The sequence below is a fragment of the Camellia sinensis genome, chromosome 1 (assembly GCF_055761805.1).
Source record: "Camellia sinensis isolate YWXY chromosome 1, ASM5576180v1, whole genome shotgun sequence".
Classification (NCBI taxonomy): Eukaryota; Viridiplantae; Streptophyta; class Magnoliopsida; order Ericales; family Theaceae; genus Camellia; species Camellia sinensis.
In genome coordinates, this window is record NC_138961.1 from 27,206,249 (window position 1) to 27,225,516 (window position 19,268).

Sequence of the window (19,268 nt, forward strand, 5' to 3'; positions counted from 1 at the left end):
ATTCAAAAAAAATCTTATAAAAAGAAAATTTAATTTGTTTATAAATGTTTCTTTTCCACCTTCAGCCGCCTCCTGTTTTCATATAACATCTTCAATATTTTCAGTAAACCAAAAATAATGAACTGCAAGCATTACCATCAACTGCAACCTTAGTTCCCAGTTTTGATTGAATAAAAAACATTTGAATAAACAGTAAGATGAGAGAACGCAGGTATAAAGAAAAAAAATTAATGGCCCGTCGACAACAGTAAACAATTCTCAGTGGCACCTAGTGCCATTTGATTCTCTCCCAAGAATTCACTTATGTTGTGTTTGGTTGAGGGATTTGGAAAGGGAAATGGAAAAGGTAGGTGAAATATGAATAAAACATGCCTAAATTTCACCTAGTTTCACACATCTTTTCCCTTTCCCTTTCCAAATCCCTCCCCAAATCTTCCAACCAAACACACCATTAAAATGATCACATGTATATTGACTAATCAATGCTGCCATAAAATTGAAAATCTGTGAAACCACAGCTTGCAGAAAAAAAATAATAATAATATATCAACAAAATTCAATTCCAATTAATCAAATATCATGAAACTGAAAAATCTGTATATCCTCTACTCACTCAGTTGCATCTCTCCAACAGGCAAAGAAAAAAATTACAAAGAGCTAAATACAAAACTTTGCTTTCAAAAAATAATAACTTTTGATAGTTAGACACGACAAAATTTCTCAATGGCTATTTTACAACATTCACAATATGATGAAAGCGGAGAAGAATAAAAGACAAGAAGTCACAAATGCATACCAGGCACCGCTTTATCAATGCCCCTAAAATGCCCCAAAATGGATTGAAGAATCTTGCGATCCAATCTTAACCCTACAGCATCTTCATTGCTTGTCCACTAGAAAGTTAACAAATTAAAGGCCAAGAAGAATTCTCATGTAGCACAGTGGATTCTTCCAATCTTTCTCATCATGTACACTGGTGACTGCTTTCACATTAAAAACAAGAATTTTTTTTTATACAAACAAGACATTCACATAGCTGCATAATATATAGTTTGTACAGCTAGTCAACCTTGACAACATTTTTAGCTTACAATGACATGATTACAACACTATTCTCCATAACATAAATAACTATGCCTTCTTTTTCTTTTCTTTTTTTCTTTTTTGTTGCAGAAATGCATGAAAAAGGTTTCAAGAAAATATCTTCTAACGAGGAGAATATCAAAACATTTGACTTAATCTAATCTGCAAAGACAGTAATTCTTAAAATTGTATCATAAACGATCTAAAATTCCATTAATTAATAAAGGCAAATGCTAACAAGTGCCAATGTGATGAAAACGTGTTTTGAAATCAATAAAAAGTGCTTGAATCTTGTGACGAGCGTCTGTCAGGATCTACCCACTTGTTGTCTTTTTCTTGTGCCCTAGGGGCACTTGTTAGCAAGACCCATTGAAAAAAAAGGAACGGGTACTAACTATAAACTTTATTCATACAGAGAGGGTGCTAGAGAACCTATGAACAATACCTGAAGATGGAGAAATTCCCAATAAGCCTCTGCTAGCTTTAATTGAACATCAAGCTCCACAAATTTCAGCACACAGAAAGTCCCTGGTCCATTCCTCATGTAAATTCGGTTGTGTTATGAGAAATGGACACTAATGCAGCTCCCACAGACAGGCCTACCTCGTGCTCTTTGCCTGTCCCAATAAATACTTCTTGTGTATCAATTTCTACACCATTAGATGAATGTATAAAAGTTCAGAGCATCTGTCAGTGTGTCACACACTTCAGCCAAGGAATGCTGGGTGCTAAAATACAGTGAGAATCAGAAGTGATGTTCACAAGTCTCCAGGTAAGGCAAAATATCCCTCCAGAAAATAGTCTTAAGAGTACAGCCCAGCTCGAAGATCATTCGTTTGACAAATGAAGTATGCCACGCATCTGAAGATATGGATTCTCCAATAGCTTTTCATTGTTGCTCTGCACAGCAGGAACAGCTAGCCAAATGTCATTACATGTAATTCTGCTATGCAATAACAGCACTAATACCAAGATACAGGATGAGCCCAATAACATTCACCAAAAAAAAAATAATAATAATAATAATAATAAAAATAAAAATATATTGGACCATGATAAGGAAAAAGGTAATTGCTGCCTTAGCTACCAGTAATCTACGTGTTGGAGCACCATACCACCAATTTTCTTAACAGTTAAAAAAATATCCATCAATCTGATGACCACCAGTTTGTTGACTGTTATGCTTATTTGGACTCTTCTATTATTCTTGTAGTAGACGCTAACAGGTTTCATAGATGACATGAAGTAGCTCAGCAAAAATTAAAAGATGGTTGGCATCAAAGTGCATGTTAGTTTCAAATTTTTATTTATTTTTTTGATCAGCAACAGAAAGGTTAAATTTTATAAAGGCTCATGGCCAAAAAGAAGAGAGGATAAGGCCTTCTCAACAAGAAAGAAGAAAGAATAAGACAACCAATAATAAAAAAAAAGGAATGTTAGTTTCAACTTTCTATCACTTGGTTCAAATAGTAAAAGATCAGAGAATAACAAAGAGGTTCCTGTTGTGTTCCAAGCATCAACAGTACCTATTGAAATTAGTACTATCCCACTAAGCAACGAGAACAAAGGGCCAGTTGTGATGACTCTAGCATTATGACAGCTCATGCCTAGACCTAAGTTCCAAGGATTAAGAAACTCAGAAGCTGAATGTTATGCCCACTGGTGTGGACACTGGTCTAGCAAAATAACCAAGAAAGGGTCTGAAACAAGACTATTGTGTCGTTTAAGGTATGTGCTCATTGCAACTACAAGGAACAGTCATAATTTGCTCACACTGTCAAGTTCAAACCCAAAAAAAACTATACCATGCAGCCATATACTAACAGGGTGGTACCTGCAAACTATTGATTTGCTCATGCACTAGCCTTGTCTTGAGACCATGACTCATAATTATTAAGTATAGTTTTCATTTAAAAAAGGGGAAAAAAAAATCAAATTTGTTTTAGCACTGTCAGTGCTTCAGGATGCAACATATTTCTTCAATCAAAACTAGGGTCGCACCTGCTGAGCTCTGTGAACGAGATTTTGAAGCATTCGCTGGTAATTTTCAGGTTCTTCCGTCATCATTCTCTACAAATCCAAACTTCAGATCAGTTTGTGCTGACATGAAAATAAGTATATGATTTACTTTGGTTGTGGAAAAGCTTAATCTCACCTTCAAAAGAAAAGTAGAGGAATAATATGCCACCCTTGAGTCTGTATCATCCAACAGCTCCCTGCCAAAGACCCAAGGTGCGAAGTTATTTGGCAATTCTCTATAAAGAAAGGTTACCCAATGGACAAAGAGCATTGAATTGCAATATTACCTAAAGAATTCCTCTCCACCAACTTCTTGAAAAGCAGCAGGATCTGCAGTGCATTTTCCAATTAGAAGTAAAAGAAGGGTAGCCCGAATGTCTGACGTGGCACCGGGTATATTTCCTCTTCCTTTGCTGCCAACAGAGACACCCAGTGCAATATTGTCTGTGGCTGCTCCAGCAAGTTGAATCAATGGCCAATAAAACAAAGCAGCAGGAACGCGTGCAACCAACTGCATGGGCACAATGGCCTGTCCACGGAGAAGTAATGCAGCCATGGAAGCAGTCTCGCAAATTTGAGCATCATCATTGAGAGCACATTTGCTCTTGATATCATCCATGGATTCATCCCAGGAGAAATTCTCTTGTTGATGGAGAAGCTCTCCTGCATCAGCCTTTTTACTCCCATCCATTCGCCTAAAGACCTTAATGTCATGCATTGTGTCTCTAAATGTCATTTCTGTCGCTGGGAGAACTTTCAGGCACAATTGAGAAAATAGAATGTCACACATCTGTTTAGAAGCAGCAGAGAGATGGAATGTGTCAGTTCAAGTAATGCCTCCTAACAAATGCTATGTTAGAAGCAGATATGTAGAATTACTACAACCAACCAAAAACCTCGATACTCATATTATGCTTGAGTGAAAACCAAGATTTGTTTGCATCATATAAACCATCCTTGGTTCCCTTTAATTTCTAGCATGTTAACAACATCAACTCTTTCTCAAAATCAAGTATAGTATCTAAGGTTCATCGTTATAAAGCCAATGGGTTTAATGAATGACAGTACCAAGGGTTATATTAACACAAAAAGAATTAAGGGAACTCGTCAACAAGAAAAATCCTTGCATGCCTTGTAATGAATTTGGAATGACTGAAATATGAAGATATTAAGCAGATAAGCAACATTTACCACTTAGTGGTAGGAAAGATCAAACAAATTTCTTTATCAGTCTGAGGAGAATGGTTCACCAAAAATGACAAGTGACATGAAAGATTGACAATAAGGTCACCTAAATGAGAAAATTTGGTCAATTCATGTCCTTTAAAATCATGTTAACCCTCAACCCAAAAACAAACAATAAATGAAATAAAATCAAGTTATTCCAAAGTGCAGACAGCCTTTGTAGTCTTACCAAAAAGGTGTCTAGGTTCTAAAAAGAATACCTTCAAAATATTTATACGGTCTGTTTCATTTATCTGAGCCACCAAGGACAAAGCACTGCTCATAATGTCTATCACTGCATTTGCTTTCTCAAGACGACTGCTGTCTTGTAGGTCTCCAGCAGCTTCACTACCACTAGAATGCCGTAGTTCGTTCTCATCTAACAAAAATTTGCATCGCATAAGAAGCCTATCTAGAACAAATAGGAAGCCCCACCTGATGATGCTATTTTTTGACTTCAGAAGCCCACACATAAGCCAAATTGGTAAAGGAACATCTGAATCAGCTGAATAATCATTAACTCCAGTAATGGAAATTTTCTGCTGCAAGTTTCTGATATTTGAACATATACTTGAATCCCTTTCCTCGCTAATATCTGCCATAAGCAAATCCCCCAACCACACATACCCATTCTGACGACAAACCAGTCTTTCTGAATGAAGAAGAGAATGCAAAGTTGCCCACGAGAGCTTCACTTTCATACCAGCAGTGTGTCCCAAAACTCCACCCTTGATGCTTTCCATAGACTTACAAGATTTAGTTATCTGTATCAGCTGGGCAAATTCTTTGTCTAAATGAGTAAATGAACTTATGAACGTATCAAGTTTCTCCGTAATCTTCTCCAAGAGCTGCAAAAATATAATGAATTTCAGAGTGCAAAAAGATCACAAGAAAGTACAAAAGACTGAATTCCAGAATAAATTGCATTCAAGTCTACAAAACTGATTTCAATTTTCAAAAAAAGTAAAAACAACAACAAAACTAATCAACCCACTTTTGGAAACTACTACTGCAAAACCTTATCAGGAAAAGCAAAACAACAAACAAATTAACATGAAAATCGTTAAAAAACAAGAGATAGAATTTCATATAAATGTCCTTCAGTTTTTTCTTTCCATGGTTTGAGTGAATAAACCAGAATACATGAGCAAAAGAAAGGGACAAATGGCAAGATTGCAAACAAAAAAAAAATAATAAAAAAATAAATTGAAATCCATTATACCACAGTTCTTTTCAAGTATAAAGTCAGATATGATCTAATACATATCATTGGGGTGGTTGTTCATAGTGAAATCATTCACAAGAAAGACAAGGTGAAAAGATTATGCATACCTTTGTATTGGAACTTCAGAGACAAAAAAGATTATAAAAAGCACTAAAAATATATATATATATATATATATATAAATGTTCTGTAACTATTTTCCTAACGAATATGTTATCACAGTAAGGCAATTGTTACTTGGACGTTGGCAAAGTTGGACACTCAGTTTTCACAAATCCCAAGCTTGATAGAATTATAAGACTTCATGATTTCTCAGTTTTTGCAAAACCCCAAGCTGAATGGAACTACAACACTTAAAAGCTTGCATGAGCGTGCATGAAAGTTATAAAATTACGGTATTTAGTCGATCACTGTTAGGATATGTAGACAATGCAGAAGCAATTGATCTTCTCAAAAGCTCCCCAATTCCTTCCACACCAAGCTTAACAGAAATAAAAAAGGCATCAGGTGCGTCTGCAAGCATGAGCAAAGTAGCAATAGGTTGAATCTCATCATCACTATATTCCGATACTCCAGCTGCTGTGCATGTCTCATTTATTAGATGCAAAACATAGTCGAAAAGCACCAAATATAGATTTCTTCTTTCTTCCCTGGAGTTCGAGAGCACCAACTGCATTGTAGAAATCAGAAAATAAGAGACTTAAATTGTTTTGAATGAGTTTCAAAGACTGAATTAAACAGACCTTTGTACATAACATAAGTATCTAATTTTATTTTAGAAAGGAAGCTCACAATATTTTCAAGGAACTGGAATTGCTTCATAGATCTCTAAATCTAAGAATCGAAAAGCCCTGTATCAACTTGAAAATAATGATAGAAAGAGGGGGGGGGGGGGGGGGGGTAACAAATGCAAATCTTAATCTAGCAATACGTGGCATTTAAAATATTATCCTTTGAAGAATCAGTTTGAATCAAATTCAGAAGGAAATGATTGAAGCCATTAAATGTAAGGTATCTACTTGGACTAAGGTGAAGGATAATCAGATGAATAAGAACATTATTAGTGTTTCGAGATTTTTTCCTAGAATCTTTCATAGAAAAGTAGACATCTGATGTACAGTTGATGGTCTTGTGGCAGTGTAGGGTCTATCCTACTGCTTGCCTTGTGTTCCTTGCTTAATAAACCTTAATTACCAAAAAAAAAAAGTTTGAATAAAATTCCTCCTGAATTGAATTTTGAATCTAATTATATATGCAATTAGGTATTTGGAGTCCAATGAGAGGTGGTTTGTGGAGATGATGGCAGAAGTCATGCAGAATAAGTCCTGATCATGAAAAAAGTGGAAGTGATAGTGGCACAGTAGTGGTGACGGTAGAGATAGAACGACAGAGTTGATAACCACCATATAATGGTGGTGGCTTAGCCGACTGTGGTGGTGAATGGTGATGGTGGTGGCTTGGTGACGATGGGCAATGGAAGCCATGGTGGTGCTGGCTAAAGACAGTAATGCTGGCACTGGTGGGTTAGCAACTAGGGATTTCAAATAGGGTTGGTTTGGGATAGAGCAATCATTCCCCCACACTACCCTAGGAGAGAACCCACCCCAAACTCGGTTCACGGAGGTCAGTTTATTTCATTTTATGTTCTGTGGGAAAATATGGACACATTCAGTTCAGCACATACATTTGTAATACAACACATGAGCTTCTATGGTAACACATGAGGCTTCAGTACACCTAAAATAGCACAATTCAGATCGTAAAATATCCACATGCAATGCACTGTGCATCAATAAGAACCATCTAAAATTACTTACAATGGCAACTATTAGATTCATGCATCTCCAAAAAGTTAAAAGTCCAAGCAAATTCATACAACTTACAAATAGAACTAAATGTTCCTTTCATTGTACAGAGATAATTTTACCTATTATTGTAGGGAAAGGTTAGATACCTATAATCAACTTAAGACAATTTCATTCAACGCTTTATATTCATTTGTATTAATTTCTTCTAAATAGTGCTTGTTTCTTTCATGTGAAATCATTAGCATACCTCAAGGAAGAGAAACTCGATTCCTCCAATCAGATCAACCTGCTCAATGAGAAACTTAGGGGTACTTGAAACAGTCATGTCAGGAACTTGATAAAACATGTTGGTTAGCATGCAAATAAGCTTGCTGCGGACAAGTTCTGCCCAAGAATTTCTCCTGCCAACCTCTATAAGAACCTTAACCACCTTCAGGTAGATGAAAAAAAAAAAGAAGTTAAACCCAAAACTCAATGGAGATGTTGATGTTGATGTACATGAAGTTTAATAGAAGCATAGAACAAAAAAATTTACTGACTATGCAGAAACTATAGCACAATACAAACATACAAGCTCAAACAATGATAAAGTCAATAAAAATATATGATTGGAAACTGTTGCAGATTCTCATTAGCGTCACTAGAGGGAGATCAGTTGTGGCAATACAACGGTAAAATATCAAACTTGTCCTCATTCTTTATTTCACTTTTCTTAAGATTTCATTAAGAAAACATAAAAAGCAATCATTACCTGAATATAAGTCAACTAAATACCATGAATTGTCAAAATCAAAAACTTTGTTCAGGTTCAAATTCCTAAAAGCTGCAATTAAAACAAAGGTCTGATGACAAGCCACTCCCCATGCTCAAATGTGGCTAATAATAGAGATACCAACAGCAAGTAGGAAAAACCAAGCAAGCATTTCCAGTTCTATAAAACCACATTAAAATATTTGATAAGCTACTCTTATAAAACCTTTTGTTCCATCATTTATCTAAAAATGGGCATCTGTGTGATACAGAAGCTTGTAGCATACATCAACAGCCAAAAACATGAATAAATTATTAAACAATAATAATTTTTATTTATGTTTTCAATAGTTGGCACCAGAGAAACATCATCAAAAGCGATTTCTCATCAATCTGAAGCTCCTCATAATAAAGAACATACAAAATTGTACTTGCACAGAAAATACAATACTGAGCAGGGAAAAATGAATTACCCTTATGTCAAGTCCTTCTAGCTTCTTCCTCCTGATTTTGCCTCTATCACAGACAAAATAAAGTAAACAGCTTAGGGCTGAAGCCCAGACAGATTGTTCCTTCTCTTGTATCTGTGATATAACGAAATGGCAAAGAAGCCTTAACCATGATACATGAAGTACTGAAAAGACAGTAACCAATAAATGATAGTTATATAGGTCAAGGTGACCAATCCACAACCAATTGACAGTATAGACTATATTCAACCTAAAACAATCTGGAAAAGGTTCAGAGTCCATCACAAAAATAACTTGGAAGAAATTAAATACAATGTTAGTGCCAATTCAACATCAGTCAAGAAGGCACTTTAGCTCCTCTACCTTGAACTACACCTTGTACAAAATAAAATTAGCAGAAGAAAATGAAATCAAGAAAAGGAATTATCCTCGGCCCCTGTAATATATGAAGAATTCTCATGTAGCAAAGAAAAAGATTGGAAAGTAGCAAAGAAACTTTTGGTGACCATTATTTTTAAAAGCTTTAACAAGCCAATTTTAATACAAAATATGATAATCATTGGTACATTACATCACTGTTACTATTAGATCCCACAACAACACTAAAACCGTGAATGCTCAACGGCCATTGATTAAGGTGGTTTGCAAATAATGTGTGTGTTTGTGTCACCATCTTCATTCACAACCACTGACAGACACACATATCTATGTAGCATACACAGAGAATGGGACACAAACATGACACAACACAAACACAAGGACACAATAAATTCAGAAAATGGAAGATACAAACATGGCAAGTACTGAACCGACAATGTATAATGTATTTATTATCTAAAAATTTCCACTTAAAATGTAAAATGTGGAAGATGAAACTCGACAATATCATTTATATAAAGCAAACTCCAACTACTTGCTTTAATAGTATATTTATTTAATTAATATTTTTTTACATCTAGCACTATGTTCTTTCCTCTGGAGAATAAAATGATGATTGTAAATTTTTGGAAAAGCACCGCTGTGCAATAGCAAATTTTGATTAATTGAAGGAATGCACCACTGCAGCTTCCAGATTGCAATAAAGCAGTTCTGTATAAGCCTTGTAGCACAGAGTTTCCGTTGATATGATAACGCATGATCTTTAGTAATATACATATAAGTTGCACCACATGGTATGTATAATGTTTTCTTCTACTGTTCAAGTAAATTTCACTTCCTTTAATAAAATATCATCACAAGTTTTGCTTGATGAAGCTTTCAGAAAGAAGTATTAGATTCATAGTGGTTGATGTAATAGCTCATTAAACAATCACAATCACAGATAAGACGTACCTGAACAAGATGAAGAAGAATCTCATATAGAATGCCTAAAATCCAAGACTCAAAATTATTGATAGCTGAGGAATTTTCCATCTTAGAATAATCTGGTTTTCTCTTTCCTTGGTTTGCAAGTTGTGCTTCATGGTCAAAGTATGATTCTTGAGAGTAATCTTCTTCAATTGAAGTATCTTCAAGTATCATTGGCTCCAATAAATGACCGTGAACCCCAAGGTTTAAAATTAAATCAAAAGCACGAGCCCTCGAAGCCAATCTGGGAGAACTAAGCATTTCCTGCAAGAGAGAGGGAGAGAGAGAGAGAGAGAGAGAGAATAACATAAGAAGCTTTAACCACATCATTATCATGACCTAAGTTGCATGGACGCGGGTACGGGTGTCGGGTGTGGGTGCGTATCTAAGGGTCGGACACTTCAAAATTAAAAATTAAGGATACGTGGATATGCATCCAAATTTGGATACGGGTACGGGGATACGTTAAATAGTTTGTTTTAAAAAATATATATTTATTATAGGAAGATGAGTTATATTATATAAATAACAAATAAAAATTATTTTAGATATAAAATAAATTATATTATATAAGATAAAATAAGTTATTTTTATTTTAGACATAAAAATTATATTATTTATGATATATTATATTATTTAATTTTTTTGAATGAGTAATATTATATATTATTATATTAATGTAATTTATACTATATGTTAATATAAATGTAATATGAATAATGGATGAATAATATTATATGATATGAATAATATTATATTTGAATAAAAAAAAAAAGAGAATAATATTATATATTATATTATTATATTATGAGATTTATATTATCTACTAATATTATATACTAATAAATATATTATTATTATTATATACCAATATATTATTATATTATTATCTACTAATATATTATATCATTATATCGAGAGAACAAAGAAGAGAACAAAGAAGTCGGCGACTGAAAGAGAGGGAAGGGAGATCGAGATCGAGAGACAAGAGGAGAGGAAGAGAGATCGACAGATCGAGAGACGAGAGAGAAGACAGAGAAGGGGATCGAGAGACGAGAGAGAAGACAGAGCAGGAGATGGAGATCGAGCATCGAGCATGTCGAAGCAGCGATCGATGTCTTCGCCATTTCGACAGGTGACCAGGTTCTCTCTTTCTCTCCCTCTTTCATCTCTTTTGCTGTCTGTAAAGAGCCGTGTCCGAGAGAAAACACGCGAATCCGACACAGATCTCACACCCGCACCCGTGTCGTGTCGACACGGGTACTTCGCCCCAAAGTGCCGAGTCCATGTAACACAGATCATGACCAAAAATAAAAAATAAAAATATTGTAATGGAGGCAGCACCTCAAGCATGGATAGAGTGAGAGGAGCAGCTGTTCCAGAATCCAATACATACCTACAAAACAAAATTTTACAACATCAGCCCATAATAAACTTTATGCAAAAATAAAAAGATGACAAATTACATCAACCAGTCAAGAAGTTTATTTGGCAGATAATTGAATGGTTCAAGCAGACCAAACCTTCATGATATTCATACTCACGGAAATTACTTAAAAATTTATTAATTTAATGTGGCTTTTCTGGGCTCAATAAGCTTTAATAAGGTAACTTTATTATCAAGTTCATTGTCACAAAAAAGAAAAATTTGTGGCCATCAATCACAACTTGGAATATAGCTCAAAATTACAACAATCTAGCTGTAATATTTCACATTACTTGTCCAATTATTAATATCTAGAAAGTTCACAATAGAAGAAGGTTGCAAATTGGATGGTATCCATATTAGACTAAACTGGAGGCCCTACTCACTGTGCATAAAATGGTCATTAAATAATTCAACTAATTCTTCCAATGAAACTGGGGAAAGTTAATCCAAGTAATTAAGGCACCCGCTTTGACAACAATTGTTTCCTATATATATAAAGCTGTCTGTTTGGCTTGAAGAATATTTTTCCTATATATAGCTTCTTCTTTTTTTGGCTTGAAGATTATTAAGGTGACTATAATAGAGAAGCCATGTCATCAGTGCCAATAAATGAATCACATCAATGCTTGTAGGATATGAATACTGAAGGTCACCATTTTTTGGAACATAAAGCACAGGTCTTATGTGAGACATGATGCAGCCACAAACCAGGGATAATCTGCATATATATATATATATATAGAGAGAGAGAGAGAGAGAGAAGAAAGTGTATTTAATTGCATATAAAAGAAATTCAAGAATGAAAGAGAAGGGGTTGTTAACTTTTTTTTTGTATTCTTCCACAGCCCTCTCTGTCATAGGTGGCACCCACACCATGTGAGAGGAGAATTGTGGAAGAGTACACAAAAGCTGTGGAAATAACAATTTCATTAAATAATGCCACTAAATAAATGCATGGGAACATACATGTCAATTACAAGTTTGATGAGAACGCTCACAGCCACGTCCATTGATTGCTTTCCACTGTTGTTACTTAATTTAGAAGAGATAGACATGAGATTAGCATTTGGAGTAGGTGTCTCTGAGCAAACTGCAGCAATGACCTCACACACCTCTGCTGGATTCAATCGCAAAGGTTGTTGTTCGCTGGTACACAAATAAACATTCAGAAAGAGAGAGAGAGAGAGAGGAGAGGAGAAGAGAGGGTGGGAAGAGGGAGAGAGAGCTGAGCAATGAAAAACCCATTTGGTGAATGCAAGCAAAAGAAATGGTGTTTATACGATGAATTTAACAACTGAAATCATTATGTTGCAATGCCAGTTAGATAGAAATGCCTGAGAGGGAAGTTACAATCCCAAAAATAGACATGCATGTAATTGGCCAAAAACACGGGGAAAAATCAAATAATAAATTGATAATAAAATTAATGCCATTTAGATAATAACAGAAACAGTATCACCATCAGAGAGAACTATATAGTTCTACAATTATAATGATATGGCTATTGATTCTCACTTACCAAACTACTAGGAAGCACGGGCACGGACGTGCCGGATACGCAAATGTCCAAAATATGTAGGGCATGTGCAAAATATATAGATTCATATATTTATTATATGTCATATACATGAATTTTAAAGTCAAAGACAATAATTTTTTTAAGTCTAAAGGAGGAGAATATGTATAAATTTACATAGTTTTTTTTTTTTTTTTTAAAATCATTGGATTCCAAGTTATTTTATTCAAACTTGTAATATGTTTCATGTGCATGTAAGTGTCGAGAAGTATCCGAAGAGTGTTGTGTCGGTATTGGACACAAAGTGTCCATGTTTCTCAGCCAAACTTTGAGAAATAGTCAAATATTGAGAGAATTATACTGGTTTACATCAATAGAACATAAAAAATGGAGAAATATTTCATTTTGTTGTACCTATAGTGACGATACTGGAATAGTGGTCTAGCACGTGGACGGAATGTGCTTACTGGAGAATCTTCCCTGGGAAAAAACAAAGAAAACAGAATTATATATCTGACAATAGTAATGGCATAATCAAACCATCTAAATCAATCCTTCAACGAGGCAACACTTCTCATACTAGTTTTAAGGGTAAATTACTAATACCCGAGGTTGCCTAAAATACAGATTCAACCCTTTGGTTTACAAATGCAACCACGTTAATAGCATCTAATTTTTTAGGTGTTTGGCCATTGGCAATTTTCAATTCTTTTTTTGATGACAAACTAACAGTTCACTTATACTTGCTTTTACTTTTGCTGTCACTTTCAGTCTAGATGAAACTCCTAAATTCCTAATATGGAAATTCTTAATTTTTAATCTTCTCCTCCTATTAGTTATACCTCCAGTTTTGCTTAGCAGACCTACGACTATCTTTTAAAATCCTTTCTCACAACCCCACTTTATGCCACAACTCGAGCACTAAAACCACAAGCATTTTCTTCCAGTTTCAAACAAAGAACAAGCCTTAACCTCAGTTACCCAAACCCCCCGCCCCCCCCCCCCCCCCCCAAAAAAAAAATGGAAAAAAGAAAAAAAACAACTTTAACTTCGACTTATTACCTTTGAGACAATACTTAACCCTTATGTTCACATTTTTGTTCAGAGACTTTACCCTCCAATGTTTGAATGTGGAAAAGGTTGCTTAACACAACCTATACCCAACACACACAAAACCACTGCCATGATATTCTACAACTCAATCAAGCCAAAAGGAAATTACTGCTTTTGCAGTCCCTTCCACTCTATCTTTGGCTATGTTTGATAAGAGGTAACCATGTAAAAAAGAAAAAATTATAAATTTAATGCTACGTATAAGTGGGTTACAATTATTTGCGATGTACAATGAATATTCAAGCAAGAAGAAATGCAACAATAATAACATAGTAACTGGAAAAAAAATGAAAATGATAAAAAAAGCAACAAAGTGAGTTAGAAGAACATGCCAAATTTGAATAGGGCCTGGTTTAGTGCGTTTGGTTGCTGTTATTGCTCTCAAGTGCGCACGGGCAGAAGCAGAACTGGTGACGGTAGTTAGTAATGAAGGCTGCAACAGTTGATCAAGGTAAGGCATATCAGCAGTCCCAAAATTTCTCCAAGATTGGCCCTTCATTTTAGTTTCCATATCCCCCACAAGAAGAGCTGCTGCACCTATTTCAAGGAAATCATGCGTACTCGTGTCTTGGGGACTCAGAACATGATCACTGCATAGTTGGGTTTTTTGAGCAATACAAGAAATCAAAACCACATAAATAGTTAAATCAAACTCTCTTTTCTTGTTTTGTTGTAGCAATAATAATCCCAAGAAAGCCAAAAGGTACAAACTGAAATCAATTACCTTTCAGATGATGACTGTTGGTCCCTACACCAGCGCCATTTCAGAACATCAAGGGCTATGAACTCAAAATCATCCATTCCATCACCATTTTCAACAATTGGTGAGTTTGAAACAGATATAACCAATGCCTCTTTGTTCTCCAAAGATTCTTTCTTGTTTGCCGAATTGAAAGATTTGCTCAACAAAGATGACAACGATGGAAGTGACTGCCTTGATGCAGAAGGAGCTCCAGCAAATATTGCTGATTGGAATGACCGTTTAGGAATATGTTGAGCCACTAGAGAACGGACATAATTTAATGACTTCACAAGTGCCCCTGATGCAAAACTTGATACAGGCAAAGGAGATATATTGGTCGGTGTTGTTGGCACTCCAGATTGTTGATTTGAAGGTTGCGACCCTGGTGACAATCTTCGGCTTGGGCTAACTTCACATTCAGCAATTATGCTCACACAGAACCGATCAATTTGATGTAATGTCTCCTCACTGGGCTTATATCTGCAACAAGTGAAGCACATGTGTATACACATAAGTGAAAGGAAGAACCCAACAATAGCATGATCTGTATGAACAGGTAAAGTGGACAGTACAAGGAACCACTCTGGCATCCTATATAGACAGTAACAAGGAGCAACAACCTTAAAGTTCAAGATGGCCCCTTAGGTTAGATGTGACCCAAAAGTTGACCCAGCTGAATAATGATATTCAACAGTAAATCGGGACTAATAGACACCTTATTTACGCAACGGACCAAAATAGACACCTTATTTACGCAATGGACCAAAGAACAAGGTAGAAATAGTTCTCAGGAGACTTTGAAGACAGATACAAATAGAAAACCCAACAGACACCATGGGAATGAGAAGAGCCAATATATGGCGAAATCCACATGAGAAGAGCCAATATATGGCTAAGATCCGACTGATATTTCTCCCATCGAGGTGACCACGACCAAATTTACAGTCATGAATGGACTCCGATTGAGATAGAACAAGATGAATGAAGCTTTGGCAAGACCATGACACGAAGATCTGGTCGTTGAGAAAAAAGAAGATTACATCGTAGATTCTGGATTTTGTCGGTCAAGATTTCTAGTTCATCGGAGAAGACAAGAAGGTGGCATCGGAACTGAGAGTCCAGCGGGTGGCGAAGGCAAGGCTATCGTCCGCCAATGAAGCGGAAAACATAGGCTATAATTTATGGCTCTCGTACCATGTTAGAATTATGGGGAAAAAATATTGTATTTATAGGCTTGGAGTGCTAACCAAGTAATCCTGGATTGGTAACCAGATAACCTAAGTATGGAAATATGAAAAATAGGGCAATACAATATGTTAGAAACATTCATTAACATAATGATGGCTTATTCATCAAGTCACAAGCATATCCACAAAATCAGCTCTTTCACAGTTTTGAATACAACAAAATGAAAGCCATTGTCCCAAGAAGAACCTACCTTAGAAGGTAACGTTTCAAAATTGCCACACACCTTGCAACTACTGCTGGGCTGTTGGAAATAGAAGTTGTCAGTAGCCAAAAAAATCATTTATACATATCTAAAGAAAGAAAATCATAATAGAAAATGAAAATTCGCACACTCAAAGACCTACATAGGATTACATATATCTTACCACTAAAAATAAAATAAAATAAATTAACAGTAGTTCAGCTGTCGCAAGCACATGGTACAAACCTGCGCTCCTTCTCCGCAAGAGTATGGTCTAAGATGACACTATAAGCCAAGTCAGTTGTTGCCAGTGCCGCAAGATAGTCCTGCCATTAAGAAAGAAAAATAATAACATTTGATAACATACTTCGCACATCTACATTTGACTTAGGCGCATGGAATACTAATGACAAGCATATCATTTAACCAAATTATTTCCAAAAAACCATCCCAACAGTTCCAATCATTTGTATTAGTAAATGAAAGTTTTACAGTACCAGAAAGCACACTAATTTTTCTTTTTCTTTTTTATGTCATAATGCCACTTCAATGAACAATTGATGTGTGAAATACAAAAGTTCAAAGATGTAACCCAAATAATAAAACCATGTCAAGTCACAATCAATTCCAATTCCAATAATGAAGGCAAGATCCCCTTTGTGCATGTCATGAAGTTACAAAGTCAATTATCTAAAAGTTCCAAAAAAAAGGGTACTTACAAACTTAGAAGTGGTTGATAACTCAATTAAGTACTTAATATTGAATGTATTTAAGTGCTTAATACTAACTGTATTCAGCGGATGGGTGGTGGAAGGTAGATTAAATCTTATTCTCGACAAACAAATTTATTTTTACATTTTAGCTTCAGAAATTTTGTCCCTAAAATCATTCAGAACTACTAATTCAGCGCCCCCCAACCCAAAAAAAGAAAAAAAAATGGAATTTTCAGTTGTATAAAACAGTGAAGTTGTAAACTTCCACATGAATGTGAAATTCCATAAATGGCAACACTTTTATTAAACAAGAACAAAAATTCTCCTTTCCTTTTTTTTAAATACAAAATTCTAACTTCCGTTCCAAGAAAAAAAAAAAACTAACTCGTATGGAAGATGAATAAATATCCACTGCATCTAACCAAACCCAATTAATGTATGCTCTCTGAGCACAAAGCCACTAAGTTATAACCACAAAATTAACTATTAGAACCATTACTTCACCCAATTTAAAATGAGAGAAGCCTACCAGCTATAATTATAATGGGAAAAAATAAATCGTACCGAAGACGAATAAATGTCTACTGCATCGAATGAAACTCAACTAACCTATGCTCTCCCAGTACAAAGCCACTAAGTTATAACCACAAAATTAACCTCTAAAACCGTTACTTCATCCAATTTAAAATTATAAAAGCCCAAAAGCTAGAATAATAATGGGAAAAATTAAATCGTACCAAATACGAACAAATGTCTACTGCGTCCAACGAAACCAAATTAATGTACAAAGCCACTAAATTACAACCACAAAGTTAACTACCAAAACCATTACTACTTCACCCAATTTAAAATGAGAGAAGCCTACCAGCTAGAATTATATATAAATGTCTATAGCAACTAATGCAACCCAATTAATTTACGCTCTCCCCGCACAAAGCCACTGAATTACAACCACAAAATAAAATACTAAAACAGATACTTCACCCAACTTTAAACGAGATAAGCTACAAATTATAAGAAGGAAAATGTATCAACCAATTCTCACAGGGATTCCACACCCCCACTGAAACAGAAAATTATGAAAAATCAAATCAAATCTAAGTAGAATAGATTTTTTTATTTTTTTATTTTATCTTTTATATATCACCTCTCATATTGATTTCTTTGTTTTGAGATATAATTATTAAGTGATTAAAGAAAGCATATAACATCTTTGCCCTATAATCCGACGATACAAAAGCAGTAGTCTATTATTAGATTAGATTGATAAAGACACAAATGTATAATTGAGAATTGAGAGACAAATGTATACAGTGGAACCCTAGATATCAAAACCAAAGCTTGCGAAGATCTAAATTGAAAACGATGAGATTACAAACCCGAAGAGTCCTGCAAGCCTCGGAGGCGCCGGAGGAGGGGGCGGAGGAGGAGAGACAGTCGGCGACGGCGCGGCGGAGAGGCTCCGGAGGCTTCTTCAAGGACGAAGATCTCAACCTAGAAGCACCACTCAACAAGAACCTCGAACTCAGAGGGCTTCGCGAAGGACTGTAGGTCGTCGTCGACATCGATGCTCTACAACAACAACAACAACAATCACTCACTCCGTAACTACTACATATACATAGACAGAGAATTTGGATTAGATTTATGTGAATGTGTCTCTGTAAACAGTCTCTCACTCACTGCTACTACATTTGAACATTCGAAAGAAAGAACTGAGAGAGAAAGAGAGAGAGGGGTTTGGTTTGGGGTTGAGATGTAGAATATCATATATTTCGGAAGAGTGTGTGTACATGCTTAGCTGTGCGTATAAGTTTGGTTTTATGAGGAATACAGCTGGCGAACGCTGTGAAATCGTCAGTTTCATTGGTGGAAATGCTAATCTAGTCATATTAAAATATTTATTGACTATTTACAAACGCAGAAGAGATTATGTGAATATGATAGGAATAATGTTAGGTATGAATTAATGTGAAAATTAGTGTATTAATAGGTGATGTAATATTTTTTGTATAATTTTGATATTTATAATTTGTATAATAAATGTGGTTAATAATAATATTATAACAAATAATATTATATGTACCAATTAGTATATTAACTAGTATGCTAATTAATGATGTAACATAATTTAAAAAGTTTTTGAGATTTGTAATGTAATTAATGAGTGTGGTTAATAATAATGTCATAACTAGTATTGATACACTAATTGATGTATGTAACACTACCTTATTATAACACTAATTGTTTAGTTTATTAGATTCATTTTTGTATTTTTTTTCGATAATTCAATTTTTTTACATTTTAAAATTCTTGAAGTATATTATCCTTTTAAAAAATTAAATTGATCAGATAATGACAACCACACGTTTAGTTTTATATAACCAGTCTATTTTTTTC

The 19,268-nt window shown here is 35.0% G+C and overlaps 1 protein-coding gene across 2 annotated transcripts; it reads right to left on the reverse strand.

The window, feature by feature from the left end:
- Positions 1-544: 544 nt before the first annotated feature.
- Positions 545-18,663, reverse strand: LOC114296793 (uncharacterized). 2 transcript variants are annotated; one of them, XM_082874865.1, is made up of 19 exons: positions 18,248-18,663; positions 16,402-16,481; positions 16,165-16,215; positions 14,709-15,206; positions 14,317-14,574; positions 13,286-13,351; positions 12,322-12,501; positions 11,271-11,322; positions 9,912-10,190; positions 8,583-8,693; positions 7,607-7,789; positions 5,946-6,221; positions 4,548-5,174; positions 4,294-4,393; positions 3,390-3,892; positions 3,239-3,299; positions 3,085-3,153; positions 1,529-1,983; positions 545-980 (listed from the first exon to the last, which is right to left on the reverse strand). In XM_082874865.1, the coding sequence occupies exons 1-14, from the start codon at positions 18,431-18,433 to the stop codon at positions 4,349-4,351; spliced, it is 2,892 nt and encodes a 963-aa protein (XP_082730991.1). In that variant the 5' UTR covers positions 18,434-18,663; the 3' UTR covers positions 545-980; positions 1,529-1,983; positions 3,085-3,153; positions 3,239-3,299; positions 3,390-3,892; positions 4,294-4,348. The 2 variants fall into 2 exon arrangements, with proteins under 2 accessions (XP_082730991.1, XP_028096931.2); XM_028241130.2 differs by lacking the exon at positions 4,294-4,393.
- Positions 18,664-19,268: the final 605 nt, after the last annotated feature.